Raw genomic sequence first — 14,314 nt, 5'->3', positions numbered from 1 at the left:
GACCAATTCCTCTAAGTATTATGGCTTTCTTTATCTTGTTTATTTGTGTCTATTTGTGCATATTATCTTGTTCTTCTGGGCAGATTGTTCATTTGTGCTTGATACTAATAACATCCAATTTTAGGGTTCATAGTGTATAAAAATTATATATAAAAACATTAGAACTGGCAATTTAATTATCCATTGAATATATAAGAAACTAGTAAATATAGCTACAACTGTATTTCTGAATTAAAATTTTCATCAAATGTTAAAAAGTAGAAGTCTCCTCTGCTGTACATATAGATGGTTTAGTCGCCTGAACTTGTGTTTCCTATTTTCGTGAAAACTTCTACTTGATGTCTATAAATTCCATTAGATTCAATTGATTCTTTTGTTGATGTAATATCGATACACAAGTGCTACGGCAAAAAGAAGTATCGTTAAAGACTAAAAACAAAAAAATAGAACTGGACTACCACGAGAAGGGTATTTGTTGATTCTAGAAATACATACATTCCACTTCATTGCTAAATAACTCCATCAGAAGGATTGGCAAAAAAGACTTGCTTTTACCTTTCTGTCAATAGAATAATAACTTTTAACTAGATATTCTATTCTTAAAACTCAATTAGATTGTTCCTATCTGGATCATGCTTAAAACATTATATCAATATAAAATTATTTAAGACACTATTTACATCTGTCAAAATTAACACGCACACAAATATTTACAATTTTGATTACCATCTTATTGTTATTCATTTCTACAAAAATTTAACACAATCATGATAATATGTAATTTTAACTATACAGTAAAATAATAAAAATTACATCCAATAAAAAAGGCGATTGAGTTATTGAAAATGATATAGTTAGTATAACTTACAATGGCATCGTTTGATCCCTTCCTCAATTAGCTGCCATTCCAGCCTGTCCTCGATCTGATTGCTTAATAAAAGCATAGAATTTTACGAATAACTGTGAATTGTGATTGGCTGAGTACGATGAAAACACAAACTTAAGTGCCAATTTCTGTATATAGTGTTCCTTCTCATCTAACTAACTCCCATAGTGTAGTACTTCTCCTACCCGAGTACCCTATATAGGAACAATGGACACCGAGGGAACAGGCTGCTTCTACATATTTATATGAGAAATCAAATAAAAACACGAGCAAGACACCTTGAAATTGTCCACCCTTCAGATTTATCATAATTAGTACAAACCATCAGAAAGTGTCATGGAGTGATCTAGTGCGTAGTTAACGATTTGTCTGAAGCAACACCATCCTGATGACTGCAATCTTCTATACTTGGGAGCCTGCAGAAACTACTAAGTAGAAGCAATCCTTCACAACATCCCATGTGTCCACTCTGCACCCCAATACAAAAGGCACGTGTCAGCCAAAACACACAATAATATCACTAAACCTTTCTTAAATCCACGTTGCATATCTACATGTAAGCCATGGTAAGTTGGAACCAAGGCTCACCATCACATTCGATTTCTCTAACAGAAACATGATTCTTCTTTGACCATGTGCATTCGAATTATGAACAAATGAACTACATCGGACTCGGGCTATTAATCCTCTCTGTTCATATCACATACCCTCGCCTGCAAAGCAACAAAAATGTGCATACCCAGCATAAATAGGAGAAGGATATCATATTTAAAATAAAAGCAAAGCAAGTAATATTATAAAATTGGCTACGACTAAGAAAAACAAGAAAAATGAACACAAATTACCAATGCCATCAGTGCAAACAATTATATAAAGGGAGATTTCACCATTCAGTCCAATTGTTTCTCAAATGTTGAATTGCTACTCTCACTACTAGATGCAGGAGGCAAGGACGCAAACTGCAATGCAAGTAACTCATCCCTGCTATACTTTAATCTTTGATCTATGTAAAAAATAAATGAAAACAAATCAATTAGATAGTCATATAAAGCTAGAAACTTAAAGATTAGAAGGTAAATAGAAATTACCTGCAAGATACGGTAATACCGGAGCTTGATCTTTCTTCTTAGCCATTTGCAAAGTCCTAGAAGTTGATCGAGATGGAGAGGAATGATGAGGACCATTTTTATTAAAAGGATATACTGTACCAAGTTCATGTATGACTTCAACTTGTGGATGACGTCTACAGAATGACAAGATAATGTCTTCTGTTAAGAGCCAACAACCTCTGAGGTCCAGCAGTTTCAGAGTTTCAGGAGCCTTAAATATATCAATCCCATAATTTGTCAATACCGCATCACAAACACTAAGATTTGTCAATTTTGGAATTGACGATAAATAGTAAAGCGAGACGTCTGCAAGAGAAGCACTTTTAAGTGATAAATATCTCAGCTCTAAGAAGCTTGACAAGGGGTATAATGCTTCTTCCCTAACTTGCGTATGCTCCAAATTCAACCTTTCTAATTTAAGATTTTGCAAAGCCATCAGTGAGAGTGGGGAGTCCACATCAATCTTTCCTGGGTGTAGAAAACCTAAGTCGTAAATACAGAAGGTAAGCCCAAAAGACAATTTTTAAAACAGAAGCAGAAAATGGAGATATAAACGATATGAGAGATGCAATAATACAAACAAAATGTAGACAGTTCGAACAGTAAAATAGACAAATAGACAAGAAAATCACAATTTGCTATATCGAAATGATCCACTATAGCATTAACTGAATGCTTAATAAGAAGTAAAAGTGAAGCCTTGGAAACAAAGTGAACAATTATTCAAGGCACTAGCAAAGATAGCAAATTGAGGACATTTTCTATCCGAGAAATTAAGGGCAATTTCAGTTTAAGAAATATTTTTTTTTCAGTTGTCTTTGCACAAATAATTACAAAAATGTCAAATCAGTTTCATTCTATTTCCTCTTTTAAAATATTTGTTAGTAAGTTATGAAAATGATAGTTTATTTTTCACTGTTTATTTTAACAATCTCTAAAAACCAGAAATATACTGAGAACAAAGTCACATTTTGGTAGTTATATGTGAAAATAGAAAAGGTTTCCTCAAACCAAAAAGGCCTTAAAAATACCGTTTAGGTTCACTTACTACAATATAACAGAGGGATTTTTCATGTTGAAATTATGTGTAAGTAATAAAACTGGTTAAAAACGATAACAGAGTGGCGCTCCTCTTCCTTGAAGATACACCCTCTCAGGCCTAAGGAAAGGCCAAAATAGCATGCGAGCCTCATCCCCTTCACATGCTGTGAATGTAACAAATAACCACACATCTCCCGACATTTTCCCTCCACAACTAAAAACCTAGGAAATAATGAGAAGCTATTCCAATTGCACCATTGACTTGCCTCATGGAATAAGTGAATCGTGCTGGGACATACAGTCTTGGGCTGGACTCGATGGCCCTCATCCTCCAAAGGGTCCCGGGGAGTAATACTAGCAAATTACAAGGGAGGTTTTATCCCAATAGCCATTTTTGCCCAAAGCTTTACCACTACCAAACCCCACATTTACAGTCCAATAAATATTCCAATCTCAGTATGACATTTGAATTAGAATATAGTGTAAAATCATTCAGCATAAGTCAACCACCTAATTTTCTTTATATGAAATGCATCTCGTTGCTATAGTTGTAGCTTATTAGGGAGCATTTGGTTTAAAAAATGTTTTTCTGTTTTTACTTTTAATTATGAAAAGGGAACCGTATTTTCAACTTGTAACCTGCTTTCAAAGTTTTGTATAGAAATTTGTGAAAAACCTTTATTGGTTTTTTGTTTACACTGTTTTACAAACTTTCGAAAATAGTAAGTAAAATGAAAACAAAGTAATTAAAGATACAATTTCTAGGACATTTTCTCAAACAAATGGCCTTTTTGTGATTAAAATTGAAAGCAATAACATTTTCTCAAACAAGTGGCTCCTTAATAATATCAACCCTTGATTTCTAGGATAGAAAATAGCTATTTAAATCTAGTGTGCAGTGCACCAACAAAAGACACATTATTCTACAACGTAACTTGATTAAAAGACAATATTGGAAACTGAGTTGTCCTACACATGTTGATGAAACCAAACAGGAGATGTTGAATATCTGGCATAATATACGATTTACTCTTAGTAGGGTTTCAAATCAACATCAAGATCAGAAATTAAATAAATGTTAATCCAAAACATACTGCAAGCACGCATCTTTTTGCTCTTCCCAAAAAAGCAGTAAAGGAAATGGACGACAAATAAATTAACAAACACATGTTAGTCTTGCAAAGAAGTTTCCTGGTAAGCAGCAGCCCAATGGTAAAGTAAAAGGGATCAATCAATAGGCTGCAAAAATGGTAGGATTTAACCAGAGTACAGCCTATATCTGCCACCACAGGTAATGCACACAAATTTATAAATCATATTACAAAGAACTATGTCAACTGATCAAATACCTTTAATGTATGTATTGCTCAGGTCAACATCCTTTAATGAAGGCATCATACTGATAAATGAGATGCCAGTGTCATCCAATGGTGTCTGAGATAATGATAGAATTTCAAGGTTGGGAACATGTCCAGCTAAAATCCCTAATCCAGCAGAACTAACCCTGGTACCACTTAGATTCAGACTTTTCAAGTTAGCACCAACACATGCAACCATTTCAACTGAATCGTCCCCCATCATGCATGAGCTGAGATTGAGGTGTTCTATTACTTTCATTTTACTTAAGAAGAAGAATTCATGCAGGCTGGTATGGGCTACATCCAAAAAGGATACCAGATTTGTATTTGCATACGAGAAGACTCCAGATTCATTCAGGAATGTAGCCCCAGAGAAAATAAGCTTTGCCAAAGGAGATTTATCATCTTCAAGTATAGAATCAATAGTACAGTTACTCATGTCCAGGCATTCAAGAGATGATAGTGTGGGCAATTTTGTGACACTGGTCCAAGCAAGATTTAGATAGGTCAACTTTGGGAACACATTGAGAACAGCTGCACCTTTATTTGATATTTTACTACCCCAAAGATCAATATATTGTAGCCTTTTCAGTACCTAGGAGGAGGGTGAAGCGAAACGGTACAGGTCATAAAAAAATAAATACACATATTTATAAGACCATTTTTACAACTTGAGAACAGAACACAAAATCAAGCAAACACACAGAAGTGTTTACACGCATAAACACATGCACTTCCAAAAAGCTAATACAGTGAATCCCCGACTGAAACAAACAATAATGTCTAATGGCGAATTCAAGCAAGTGATTCGGAAAAAATCTGACATCCAACAAAGTGCTGCTTACAGCAATCCATTACAGCCCAAATCCAGATCATTGAAAAATAGGGCTAAACTGAACCCCAATTAAATACAAAACCATATCTAATCAGCACCAATAGAAAGCAATAAATAACGATTTTGGCAAGATTTTCTAACTGATTTAGAAGCAGAACAAGACCAACGGTGTAAACAAAAATAATCTTAGAAATAACAATCAAGGATGAAGTAAACAATGTCTCACTAGTTATGAAAGGATTCATTAACAGTAGCGTCAGAATTCACACAGTTATAGCATCCAACAAAATCCAACTCTTGAAGTGCGCCTAATTATCATGTTCATCTAACAGCATAACAAATTCCATAAATATTATACAATTACAAAGAAAAGAAACAATAATTTCAACATAAATTGATGGAGTAAAAAATCACTGACTGGTATAGCGCTGATTATCGAATACACTAGCATCAAAGAGGAAAACACAATACCTGTAACGAAGTTAACGACACGTCATCTACGGGCAAGCCACCTAAGTCGAGAAGAGACAAGTTTTCAAGAGAGGCAAGAAGCTTGACTCCTTTGGCAGTGACGCCAGTTTCTGAAATGCGCAACTTCTCCAGATTAGGAACGGAGAGAAGATGGCTAATCCCGGCATCGTTAACCTTGAAGCACCTAGACAGATCCAACTCCTGAAGAGTATTCATTCCTAAAACCAATTAAGCACCACGACTGAGCCATCTCGTAAAAAGTGACAGCAAGAATAAGTGAGAAGAATGAGGATAGATACGACACCTGTAATTGGCCAAAGTGCTGAAGTGGTGATTCGATGACAATCCGCGAGATTCAAGTAGCGCAAGTGACGAAAAGCTCCCAAATACGCCATCCACTCCGCGTCCACGGAGCCGTTGTCCCTCACGTCAACCTCTTCGGCGCTGTGTTTGAAAACCCTAACAAGGAAGGAAAAAATTAGAAACGTGAATGGAACATGATTGTGTTGAAAATGAGGGATAGAGAGAGTAAGTGTACTCGAGGAGGGAAGGGTAGAGGAGACGACGGGCGATGAGCCGGCGGAGGAGAGCATCGGCGACAGGAGAAGGTAAGCGATCGAGACTGCGCCTCTGCATCCGCCATTTTTCAACGCTTTCTTTGCTCTCACATGCTGCCTCTATGCAGAGTCCAACCAACTCGCTTTCCCTCTTCATCTTCCGTTCGCTCTCTCTTCTCTGTCTTCTGAAGTTGGAGGCAGATACAAACTTATTGAAATGGGATGAACTGAAACTACGTCAGTCTCAGTTTGATTTCGATTTGACCAGAACGAGATCACGATGTTGAAGAAGAAGCCTTGTTGTTCTTCTTCTTCTCTTCTTTTCCCAGTTCCCAGAAGAAGAAAAAAACTATGTTGGGCCTCATCGTGCATTTTGGGCTGAACCAGTGTCGGTTTATGAAGCCCATGTTTTCTTTTCAGCTGCAGCCTGCTGACAGCAGAACCAATTAAAATTATTAGGAAAAAAAATTAACTATTGCCTTCAATTAAAATCCAGTGTAGAGATCACTTTTTTCAAAATTTTAATAATAAATATAGACGAAATTCTTAATTCAAAAAGACAAATTAACTATTCCCTTTAAATTCACTGGCAAGTACATGTCATATGTAAATATTCATGTGTTTTCCCTTTTCGTGTCGTTAACGAACTAAATAAACATTTTTCAGATTTCAATCATTTCATTACTAATTTTATGATTGTTTCATTTTACGTATTACACACCAGCTTAGCTGTTATCTCCTGTGTTTGTCTCTGAAGCTCACATGGACTTACAATAAAAGATGGTCTGTCACATTTGCTTCAGATCAGAGCATCTTCCGAGAACAGAAGAAGCTTCCTAGTTAATGAAACTTCGGACATGTTTTCTGTTAAATCCCCAAGTTCTGTTATAGTCATTATATGTTACAAATTGGTTTTCAACTGTTCTTGTAATTTGAAGTTTCGATTTGTCTCCTTTTTAGTATATTAGATAAGATGTGAGTGACTACTATTGTTCACTCCGAAAAATTCTTCTTGGCCGCTCATTTTGAGGGCTTTGAACGTGACACTGACATTAACATTGCTGAGTATAATATACAGTTAAAATTTAGAATCACACAAAACAGTATTTGTTAGTTTTCGACCATTCAATTAAAAATCACAAGCTTGAAATAGCCAAATATGCTAGTTATAATTTTATAGCACAAGGACATAATAATATATATATAGCACAAACTGTTTGTTTGTAGAGAGTACAAAATGCTGCAAAGCTTACAACATCAAACACAGAAAAGACATCCAAAGCTGTTGAAAAATACAAGTGATGACTCTTCTCTCAAATATTGAGAAGTTCATTTTTTTTTAAACTTCTCAACAACCCTGTTTCGTTGTCTGTCTTGTATCACTCACTGTATATAAGTTGTAAAGCGGAGAGAAAGAGGATGAGCTCTGCCCTTTTGTCTCTTCACTCCTTTCTGCTCCGGTCCTTCCATCTTATATAATCTACCTACTTTGATCTAACCTACTGAAATGCAAAATACACAAGAGAAGAAGAAGATTTGACACCAAAATAGAAAAGTAAAAACGTAAACACCCTCTCCTCACTGCACATTTGTATGGCTACACAGTCTTACACAACAAAGCAGTAAACTGTTCTCATTTCACTTCAAAGCAAAGTCAAACCTCTCAGGCCAACACGTAGTTAGCCACAGAGACATCTGCTGGAGAAGTTGAATGGATGTAGACAAATTCAAGGCTTTTGCCTGCAGCTAGTGAGCTGAGCCATGATGGGAATGTGTAGGAATCACCAGACTTTGTGAGACCCCAGATTGGACCATAAAGCTTGGAGATCGAAAGATTGAGAGAATTGAGACTCTTGTTAGATTTGTTTGTCACCACTGTTGAGTATCTGTAATAAGTTTTTCCATTGGCAACCCATGAGGTGGTCATTTTCTGTTCAATAGAAATTGGGCCTGACCATGAAGCTGAAAAAGAAATTCCCGTTAGATGTCGATCTCAACATATACATACCCTTTTAGTTTCTAGTACTTGTCGGTTAATTAAGCAATATACATTGTGCAAGTGAATTAGTGAAGTGACTAGACAAACAGTACCTGGAGATGGAGTTGTCTTGGTATTGGGGGATGGTCGAGGATTGATAACAACAGGTTTAGTAGCGGGAACAACTGCAAGGAAGATATCAAAGCCGATTACAACATTATCAAAGAGTGTTAACAGAAAAAGGCATACAGCAAGATTAATGGTGGCAATACCTGGAAGAAGCTGGTTATAGCCACCATGACCTCCATTCAGACGTGCTAGAATACCGATGAGAGGAGCGTTGTTATAGGTTGCTGGCTCTGTCTGCTCATAGTTATCTCTTTCATCAGCAAAGTCATCATACGCATCAGGTCCACCAACAAGAGCACCAGTGAGTAGGTTGGGGTCACTCCTTTTGCTGCTAAACCAAGTATCATAACCTCCCCGGCAGCTGACAAATGAAGGGTTAACCTTGATCGAAACAATGGATGAACCTCGGTGATGAACCCTTTGTGGAAAGTTGTTTCCATAGCCCACCATGTAACTAGTTGCTCTTGGGTTGTTTCCAAGAAGGTAGTCCACCTGAAGATTAAGCATGTCAAGTTTTAGTTCCCACTGAAACTTACTTTCTAGTACACGAACTACAAAATGGAATGCAGGAGGTTGAATTACCTGAGACTTTGCAAGGGAGAGAAGTTCAGCAGGGGCAACATTGCCTGAATTACATCTCAAGTTCCTACCAGATGAAGCAAGGTAGTCAGAATAGACAGTGGCTAAAAACGAGGCACTTGTGACAAACTGCATGTTGTTCCATCTCTGGCGGAAAATGAGGCCACCAGGAGTCTTCTGAACATTGCGAGAACCCTTTCCAAGGCACGAACACATGAAAGATTCGGCCTTCTGCTGATATCTCTCGAAAACTGGAGCATGATGACCAGCTTTTCCCTGCAACAAGAACTGCAAGGAAATAACAACGAAAGATTCTTAGCTAGCTGCCAATATTTGATAAAATAAGCAAAAAAAGAAGCTAAGAATGTGTTTGTACCTTGGCAACCAATGTCTGAACCCCGGCATACTTAACATCCCAACCAAATTCAGTCATGGTCCAACCAGTTCCACCCATGGAATCACCATTTCTTCCAAGGTAATCCAAGTAATACTGATTGTTAGATGCTTGATACAACCAAGCAGCAGCCCAGAGCAATTCATCCTGCAACCACAATGACCAAAACTCAATCAACAATTACATTTGTTTGCTCCTATTTACCATTGCTTGTTTATATTAATTCTAATTCAAGCCAATAATTTCACGTTCATGTTACTTTTTAAAAAGGGAAAAATTTTAAATTTGTTCATATTTAATACAGAGAAGAGAACATAATCAAAACTGATAAACATACATTGTAGCCACTGATTGATCTGTAATACTTCTGGGCAACTGTAATGCTGCTGTCATATTTGCCTCTGTATTTGTCAGCAAAATCGAACAACTGAAATGAACAGAACAAAGCCAAGGAGAATCAGTTGAGCAGGTCCTGGTGGAAATGGATGGAAGGGAGTAAAGTGGATTCACTTTCACTGTTCTCATTCAATGAATTAATTAATTAATCTTAGCTAAGTTGGTGAAACATTTATTAAATCAACCTATTGGTTATCCTTATTTATTAGATGCAACTAAAATAACAGATACCAGAGGGGTCATCAGATCCAGATCTGACCCAAATAGTATATTTGTTTTTACTTAAGAGCCTTATTAAGACCAGAATATCAGAAGCATCTTTCTCTCTTCATCAGTCGAACTCTAATAAATGAATAATTAAATGCAACATGTTTTTCACCTATCAAGAACAGTGACAGCAAACAGAAACGGAATCCAGAAGTTGGTGAAAGAGTAAAGTATAAGGTAGGAGAAAATATCGATAGGATATAACCAGTACCAGTTTAAAAAACCAGTACACATAGAGATTTATTTATTTTTATTTTAAGACCCCATAAGAGTGGTGGTAAAGTAAATACACACCAAACAAGTACCAAAGTGTTATTTGTGCCAAATATAGCACCGACAGTATGGCCACGTGAGAGGGTATAATGGCAATAACGAAGTTTGATTTATGTGTGATGTGAAAGCATTTTGAAGGAAGGTTAGGATCCTCCAAGGGGCTACACAACACATGGGTAAGACTGTCCCTTCGCCGACCCATCAGAGACCACCCCACTCTTCTTTCTTCTCCATCTTCCCATTTAAACATAACAACCAAATTTATTTTTGGACCACAATCTTTAGTATTAATTCTCAGTACAGTAAAAAAAAACAAATAAAATAAAAATATTATCTATAAAATGAGAATGTATTGAAAGGATCAGTAGGTGAACTCATCTGTAAACAAATTTTACTTTTCTCCTAAAATATTCCGTTCACACTTCTTTAATTATTATAAGAAAAAAGAAATTGCGGTGAACATATTTGCTCATTAAAGGTAACCAAAGAAAAAGCGGTGGGAAAAAAAATTAACAAGTGTACAAAAAGCATTTTTCATGGGACACAAATTCTAGATACTATATTCATTCCATTCTTTTTTATAGCACAAGAATTAGGTAATGCATTCCAACAAAATAAATATATTTTTTTATGTGAGATTAAAACAATATTTATATTTTCGTCAAACAAAAAATAAATAGTGTCGGTACATAAAGTCATAAAATAAAATAATTCAAAAGAAAAAATATTTTTGATATACCATGCTTTAGTTGATTTAGTTACTATGTAGAGTTATTAGAAAAATAAAGGGACAATGTTGTGATTTAATGTTAGTAACTTTTTGGTGCAAATGCAACCGTAACCTACGCGGCCCAACTTGGTCGCAATAACGACTCTGACAAAAGCTCATAAAAGTGTAACTGCCTATTAACTCCAACCGCTTCACTTCACTGACAGTGCTGTTCTCAACAACAACTCATGCTCACTACGTTTTCACCCTTTCGCTGCCTTTACACTTCAATGCAATAACTAAATAAAAATAAATAAATAAAATTTAGTTGATCGAGTGTTTACCTGATAGGCGTGAGTTAGAAGTTCGTGAGAATAAACAGGGTTAGAGTGTCGGAAAACAATGGATGCAGCGGCCATAGCGGCCGCGGTTTCTCCGGCGAGATCCGACCCGGGATTGCTTGGATCGATCTTGTAAGCGTGACGGTCGGTTGTCATGTCCTCTGGCCTTTGCCAGCAGTAATGGTCAGTGTTTCCGTCTCCCACCTAATCGTCAAAAAGCCATAACACCAACATTTTTTTAATTATAATCTCATGAAAAAGATGTCATGGTAAATCAATTATTCCTTGATGTAACATTAAAATTCAACTCTAATAAAGAACTTTAAAAATAAAAAAAATAACCTTATTGATTAAATTAATAAAAAATAATACCTCTCCATAAAGAACATTGGCCTGAGGGTGTGCTTTGATGAAGTAGTCCGTTCCCCACTTAACTGCTTCCATGGCGTGGCCAAGCTCACCGCTTGCAGCCATTTGTTTGCCGTATTCAATTATGCTCCACGACATCATCGTAACGGTGAACGCCATGGGTAATCCGAACTTCACATTGTCCCCTGCATCGTAGTACCCTCCAACTAGATCCACCTGCAATTTCACCGCAACAGTTCCAGAAACAATAAAAACCAGAACTTTCCAAAGAAAAACTGAAAACCAAGATAAAACTGATTAAGTTTTGTATGTTTTGAAATTACCCCACTAGCTTTGCCATCTTGCAAACCAGAATGCGCTCTCCATGAGACTCTCTGGTTGTGGGGAAGGTAGCCAGATCTCTGAGCTTCAAAGAAGAGAAGGCTCTTGCTGAGAGCTTGACCATAGTCATGGCCAGCAGAAGTAAAAGGAGGGACCAGAAGAAGAAGGAAAAGGAACATGCAGATAAGCTTCTCCATATGGGAGTGAAAAGGAAATGACAATGTGGGTGAGTGGAAGCAGCTGAAACTTCGGATAATCCCACCAAGTTAGGAGGGAATCCTTGGGAAAAGAAAGAAGTTTCAAGTAGAGAGAGAGGGAGAGGGAGTTGGGGGATTGAAAAGTGGGGAGGTGCAGGGGCTATATATTATGGAGGAGAGAAAAAAGGAAGGTATCAAGAACCCAGAAATTGACAGTGTTTCAATAAAAAAAAAGATGTAATTTAGTTACTATTTGGTATAAAGGTATTATTTTTATTCTGTTTTTTGGATTTTAAAGTGGCTGCAAATTGCAATGCAGAAGCTCCTTGATGTGATGAGAAATGAGAATGGGACAATGGCATGTGGCCTCACAGGATGGAGGTCGGTGAGGTTTAAAAGTATCTGCTTCAAATGAAATTACTGCCATAAAATATGGACAAAAAATAAAAAACCATTTCATTTACAAGTGAGAATGGGTACGTGTTAAATGTGACCTGGTATCAGTTATTCCTCGTTATCAGTGACTCTATTTGTATGAAAGATAAAAGTTCTAATGTCGTTTTATACACTAAAAGAATATGTTACATGTTTTACAAATTTTAAGAACATTTCTACCTAAATTATACATATGAAAAAAATATAATATAATGTTTTAAAAATAAAAAGTTGGGTAAAATTTTGAAAAACAACTGAGTATCAGTTGTGCTATTAAAGTATTGATTACAATTAAACATTTTAATTAAAAGAAAGTGTCTTATGGGAAAATATTAGAGTGATTGAAGGAAGGTGGCCATATTCAAAGTCACATCGCATATTCACACCCACACAGGCATCAAAGTACACACAATAATACTTGCTTTTAACGAAGCAGTTGACACCGCATTTTCAACCTCCAAAAAAAATTAGTAGTAATTCTTCATTTTGTTTCTAGGTAGAAAATACAACCTCTCTAATATAAGAAAACATGCTAACGAATGTAACTTCACAAAAGACATCATGGTTTGACTTACTGAGGGAGATTGTTAGATTGGGCTATAACGGTGTGTGATTAATTGTGACTCTGGCATTTTTTTTCTTATAGAGTTTTTCTAATTTAAGACAACTTTCTAGTCAAATTATTTAAACATTTATAGAAAATGTTGTGCGATTAGAACGCTGGCAAGCAACAATGAAACAGTCAAAAGAAATGTTTTATGGCGAAAAATTTAGAGTGATTAGAGGAAGCCTAATTCAAAGTCATATCACATGTTCACACCATGACTCATAGTACACAATAATAATACTTGCCAATATAACCTAGCAATTGAGACATTTTTGAATCCGACCAACCAAACATGTGTTGGTACAAAATACAACCACTTATATTAAACCATGTCAACACGTGTAAGTTTACCACGGAAATCTGCCATGAAACTATTCTTAACCCTGTCATAAATAAAATCTTCAATAGGCGCATTCCATTATAAACCGTATAGTAAGTTCAACTAGAAATAAAGGTTTAGAGTACACTTGTCCTCGTGAAGATTTGTTTTGTACATAAAATTTTGCATATAATTTAGTAGTCAAATTTTCCAAATCCTTCTCAAATACTTTAATGGTAACATCTGTGAATAAGTTATGTTATGGTGAATGGTCACAGAAAGAGCACATGAGCCAAGAGTTACGTGGTGGGTGGGCATTGGTTTAGTTACTGCAAAAGTTTCAACAATGTTTGACTGGTAATGATTTCCATTTCCCAGCGTTATTAAGTTTGGTTTCAATGGAAACCCCATGTTCTTTTCCATTTGATTGTTCCTTCTTCCATGCGTGGAAAAACAACACTTCCGTAATTTACGTGTCGTAGTACCATTTAATTATTCATTACTCATTTTCTTAATTGTTTCTTCCCTCACTAATATATTACATAAACTCCCAAAGAAAAGAAAATAAAAACAAATTCTTTGTGCATGGTTTGAGAGAGGAGCATCATAGATAATTAATTTCAATAATCTCACATTACATTTTGAAAAAAAAACGTGGTTGCATTGAGAATCGAAATATGACAATGTGTGTGGAGAAAGAGAGTGAGACGTAGAGTTAATGCGAGAGTTGAGTCACATGGAAT

The 14,314-nt window shown here is 36.1% G+C and overlaps 2 protein-coding genes across 5 annotated transcripts; both read right to left on the bottom strand.

Annotated features, from left to right (window-relative positions):
- Nucleotides 1-716: 716 nt before the first annotated feature.
- On the bottom strand, nt 717-6,609 carry LOC108322964 (uncharacterized). 4 transcript variants are annotated; one of them, XR_008244689.1, is made up of 8 exons: nt 6,239-6,609; nt 6,005-6,159; nt 5,701-5,918; nt 4,386-4,989; nt 1,975-2,463; nt 1,732-1,889; nt 1,475-1,599; nt 717-1,355 (listed from the first exon to the last, which is right to left on the bottom strand). XR_008244689.1 is itself a non-coding variant. In XM_052866747.1 (7 exons), exons 1-6 carry the CDS (start codon nt 6,412-6,414, stop codon nt 1,777-1,779), a joined length of 1,770 nt encoding a protein of 589 aa, XP_052722707.1. In that variant the 5' UTR covers nt 6,415-6,607; the 3' UTR covers nt 717-1,599; nt 1,732-1,776. The 4 variants fall into 4 exon arrangements, 1 of the variants encoding a protein (XP_052722707.1); XR_008244686.1 differs by having other exon boundaries at nt 1,774-1,889; nt 1,975-2,478; nt 6,239-6,608; XR_008244678.1 differs by having other exon boundaries at nt 1,975-2,478; nt 6,239-6,607.
- Nucleotides 6,610-7,401: 792 nt separating this feature from the next.
- On the bottom strand, nt 7,402-12,419 carry LOC108322956 (endoglucanase 6). The gene is made up of 9 exons (XM_017555271.2): nt 12,016-12,419; nt 11,696-11,908; nt 11,327-11,527; nt 9,675-9,764; nt 9,320-9,484; nt 8,947-9,231; nt 8,508-8,856; nt 8,349-8,420; nt 7,402-8,219 (listed from the first exon to the last, which is right to left on the bottom strand). Exons 1-9 carry the CDS (start codon nt 12,208-12,210, stop codon nt 7,921-7,923), a joined length of 1,869 nt encoding a protein of 622 aa, XP_017410760.2. The 5' UTR covers nt 12,211-12,419; the 3' UTR covers nt 7,402-7,920.
- Nucleotides 12,420-14,314: the final 1,895 nt, after the last annotated feature.

The sequence above is a fragment of the Vigna angularis genome, chromosome 1, assembly GCF_016808095.1.
Source record: "Vigna angularis cultivar LongXiaoDou No.4 chromosome 1, ASM1680809v1, whole genome shotgun sequence".
In the NCBI taxonomy this organism is placed as follows: domain Eukaryota; kingdom Viridiplantae; phylum Streptophyta; class Magnoliopsida; order Fabales; family Fabaceae; genus Vigna; species Vigna angularis.
Note: the sequence above shows the minus strand (reverse complement) of the source record. Positions and strands in the feature narration are given on the sequence as shown.

Bases quoted from the DNA above. Each gene is read 5' to 3' on its own strand.
- LOC108322956 (XM_017555271.2), bottom strand. From the start codon at position 12,210: ATGGAGAAGCTTATCTGCATGTTCCTTTTCCTTCTTCTTCTGGTCCCT. The intron at 9,765-11,326 runs GTAAACACTCGA...TGTTCATTTCAG, and splicing joins TTCTAACTCACGCCTATCAG to TTGTTCGATTTTGCTGACAA. The intron at 8,857-8,946 runs GTAATTCAACCT...CTTAATCTTCAG, and splicing joins TCTCCCTTGCAAAGTCTCAG to GTGGACTACCTTCTTGGAAA.
- LOC108322964 (XM_052866747.1), bottom strand. From the start codon at position 6,414: ATGAAGAGGGAAAGCGAGTTGGTTGGACTCTGCATAGAGGCAGCATGT. The intron at 6,160-6,238 runs GTACACTTACTC...CTTCCTTGTTAG, and splicing joins CTCTACCCTTCCCTCCTCGA to GGTTTTCAAACACAGCGCCG. The intron at 2,479-4,385 runs GTATTTGATCAG...TTTACGACTTAG, and splicing joins GAGCAATACATACATTAAAG to GTTTTCTACACCCAGGAAAG.